The sequence below is a fragment of the Armigeres subalbatus genome, chromosome 3 (genome assembly GCF_024139115.2).
Source record: "Armigeres subalbatus isolate Guangzhou_Male chromosome 3, GZ_Asu_2, whole genome shotgun sequence".
NCBI classification, from domain to species: Eukaryota; Metazoa; Arthropoda; class Insecta; order Diptera; family Culicidae; genus Armigeres; species Armigeres subalbatus.
The window spans coordinates 138,081,006-138,084,138 of NC_085141.1; the positions used below are offsets into that span (position 1 = coordinate 138,081,006).

At 45.2% G+C, this 3,133-nt stretch overlaps 1 protein-coding gene across 2 annotated transcripts; it reads right to left on the reverse strand.

The window, feature by feature from the left end:
• Positions 1 to 302: 302 nt before the first annotated feature.
• Positions 303 to 2,767, reverse strand: LOC134221208 (uncharacterized). Of its 2 annotated transcripts, XM_062700408.1 has the most exons (5): positions 2,697 to 2,736; positions 2,364 to 2,601; positions 1,214 to 2,264; positions 839 to 1,137; positions 303 to 781 (listed from the first exon to the last, which is right to left on the reverse strand). In XM_062700408.1, the coding sequence occupies exons 3-4, from the start codon at positions 1,994 to 1,996 to the stop codon at positions 910 to 912; spliced, it is 1,011 nt and encodes a 336-aa protein (XP_062556392.1). In that variant the 5' UTR covers positions 1,997 to 2,264; positions 2,364 to 2,601; positions 2,697 to 2,736; the 3' UTR covers positions 303 to 781; positions 839 to 909. The 2 variants fall into 2 exon arrangements, with proteins under 2 accessions (XP_062556392.1, XP_062556391.1); XM_062700407.1 differs by having other exon boundaries at positions 2,364 to 2,767.
• Between the last annotated feature and the right edge of the window lie 366 nt (positions 2,768 to 3,133).

Here is a 3,133-nt window from a genome sequence, read left to right on the forward strand (position 1 = left end):
GGTCTTCGTCCGTTAGGTGCAACTTGGCGGGGAATAGTGTTCAAAATCAGCGCCCTTACCAGACTGTGGTAGATTTCCGTGCCACTTCTGGTAACGTTCTTGCATTCGATAACATGCCATTCATACAAGAAGACGAATCAGAATCAGCCGGACTGCGTCGCCTCGGTGAACGGGAGCTAGATCTATCGATTCCTGGTTCACGAACGACGGCGTGAATCATATTTGCCATCGACTCCTGATCGACGCCATTCATCATTGTCCCCGTGGTGCGGTGGGCCATCACGATAAAACCGCCACGGAAACCACCACGTCCGCGGAATCCTCCACGGCCGCGGAACGGTCTTCCACTTCCACCATAGCCGTACGATGAATTTTCCTCGTATGATGCACCGCCTTCCGGATATTCGTAGTCGGGGCCGCGACGATACTCACCACCTTCCTCAAAACCTCCACTGCTCTTTGAGAACGAAGGTGTTGTTCCGTTATCAGCAAAATCGATACGAAGGATACGAAACGGAACACATCGGTGGCGGGAATGAATTCCAGCAGGCGCGTGGTGAATTCATCACAGGCGAAATTTGAAGCTGCCGGTACGAGAACGTTGGCTTTGGGTTGTAGTTTCCAAATTTGTAAAACTGCCTCTACGATAGTTGAAGTTTTTCCAGTACCGGGTGGTCCAAACAATATGTACGGAGCAGGGAACGAAGTCCGATTCACGATATTTCGCACAGCAGACAGCTGCTCGTGATTTATTGCGACATATTTGTTGAACCATTGAAAACTGTAAAACGCACTGTATTGCATCATTTGAGTTCGAACATTTTGTAACAAAACTCACCTCTCGTATATGATCTTCTTTTCCATCGGTGGCTTAGGGGAACAATGTTTTTCAAAGTCAATTTCCTTCACCTAAGATAGGACATAGTATTCCAGCTGAAATAAGAGCCGACTGCATTCAAACACAATCGTGTAGGTTGGAGACGGTTCAAGAATGGTGTTTACATGAATCAACATGTAATCTGGATTGATCTCATGGATAGTTTCTAGAAAGCTACGGGGTTCGAACTCGCTGGGAATGATCATCCTTACCGTGCAGTCATCATTCAAAAGGGTGGGTGCCGTTTGAAATTGATCGATCTACAAATCGAATATAAAAGCATATACAAATAAAATAAAATTGGATTGTAAAAATAATACGCTTGTTTTTACATACCGACAAACGATAATACTTCTCGAAAATACCGGGCACTAGTCTAGCTTCATCGATTTTGTACTTAGTATATTCCATTTGAATATCAAAGTCCTCTATCTGGTTCAGTACATTTAAATATTCAATATAGTTCCCCTTATTCAAGGCCTCTTCCTTGAATTTAGCCAACTGATCCAGCAGTTGCTTCGCGCCATCAAATTTAGATTTCGTTGAAAAGTCGTGCTTATACAACTGTTTGATCAACATCGGTACCGGATACTGATTCAACGGCGGACAATGAATCGTTAGTTTCTTCAAAATTAGCTGCTCTTTCATGAAATGACTCAACATGGTCACTTGCAGGTGGTAAAGTTCCAATATTTCTGTCTTTGAGTCCGCCAGTCCAACCAATATCAGTCCGTAGCTTCTATCCAGCTCCGAAAGCAGGCAACTGTCGAAGCAAAACTTTGAAACCGTACCCCAAGGAAGGCGCATCTCGCTTTCAATCAGCATCTTCATGTGACCGTCTGCCAGGTGGATGTAGGCCATGCTGAGTCGCAACACCGAATGGGGTGACACGTTCCGCACGTACACCAACGTTCTGGCGTAATCGGGACGGTAGTCCAAACGCACGGCGAAACTCGGTTCCTCCAGAATGTAGTCATCAACCTGACGAATGAAACCAAATATGCGCCCGTGTTTCGTCATGTGTTTGGCGAAACGGTCGTCATCTTTGCACTGTAACCAGACTTGGTAGAGCTTCCAAAGCCAGATCCAGGGCTCTCTCATACCCTTCGGTAATATCATCACTCCCAATCGAAGCAGCTCTTAAGCAGCCTCCAGCAACGCCCCGCAAAACACCACCACGAAGATGGAAAACATCTCCCATTTGGGCTTCCTGCATCTGGCTGACCTGGATCATCAGTTTGGCTGCCGGATGTTCGACATCCCTGATGGTGCCCGCATAGGAAGTGACGAACTGCTTCTCGATGTGATTGATGATCATTTTGTTCATTCCGAGCGCACCTTAAGGCGTATATGTTCCGGTATACTGCTCCTCTCGGCCTGAATAAGCCTACGGGAAAAAACACTCACGTGAGTCATCGCCATCCGTCCGGAAAAAATAACCAATTTGGACTCGAATCCACCTTCGGATCCAGCAATTTATACTTACACGAGCGCCTTCCTTTAACATGGAAGCAAATCCAAGTGCTTTCGGGACGTGAAGGGCCATTTTCTAATCATGAGCTCCTGCTCAGCTTGCTTTGGGATTCGTCAAAAATTAGTTGCTTGCGCTTCATTGCTAGTGTGGAGGCTTGCATTGTCGGGGTTTGCACGCCTCGCTCGCTGTTTCCCATCTAATTTTGGTTGCTCTTTACATCAACTTTGACGACGCCGATCCTTTTGATAGACTGGAAAACTCGGATCATCTTCCTATCCGGAGTTCCAGCGGAACCAGATTCACCAGCGGTGGCATTCTTGTTCCGAGTAATCGCACTAAACTCACCCGCCGCTACACGCTTTCTCGTGTTGAAATACGCAGCAACTGTATACTGAGAAATGTTTGCTATTTAAAATCTAAACATTTAAAACTAAAACTGCCACACAATTTGAAGGCAAAAGAAATTGATGGAATATGTTGATGGACAGAAAACAGAAAAAAACGTAAATAAAACGTATTTTGGATTGAGGTTAAAGTTCTGTCAAAACTCACAGCAAAAAAGTCTGCACTTACCAAAACACTTTCAAATAAATTTACCGAAAAGTGAGTAAAATACACTAGCGCCTCTGGCGGTGCTGGTCTCGTGAGCTCATCTGGGGTTGCATGAATTTTTAATCGGTTCTTCGGGACAATCACGTCCCGGTTATTAGTTCCTGGTATTGCGTTTCACTGTGTTGCAACTAAAAAGAACAATCGTTGTAAATTTGTCAAAGAACTCTCTT

Bases quoted from the DNA above. Each gene is read 5' to 3' on its own strand.
- LOC134221208 (XM_062700407.1), bottom strand. From the start codon at position 1,996: ATGATATTACCGAAGGGTATGAGAGAGCCCTGGATCTGGCTTTGGAAG. The intron at 1,138-1,213 runs GTATGTAAAAAC...TTCGATTTGTAG, and splicing joins AGAAGTATTATCGTTTGTCG to ATCGATCAATTTCAAACGGC.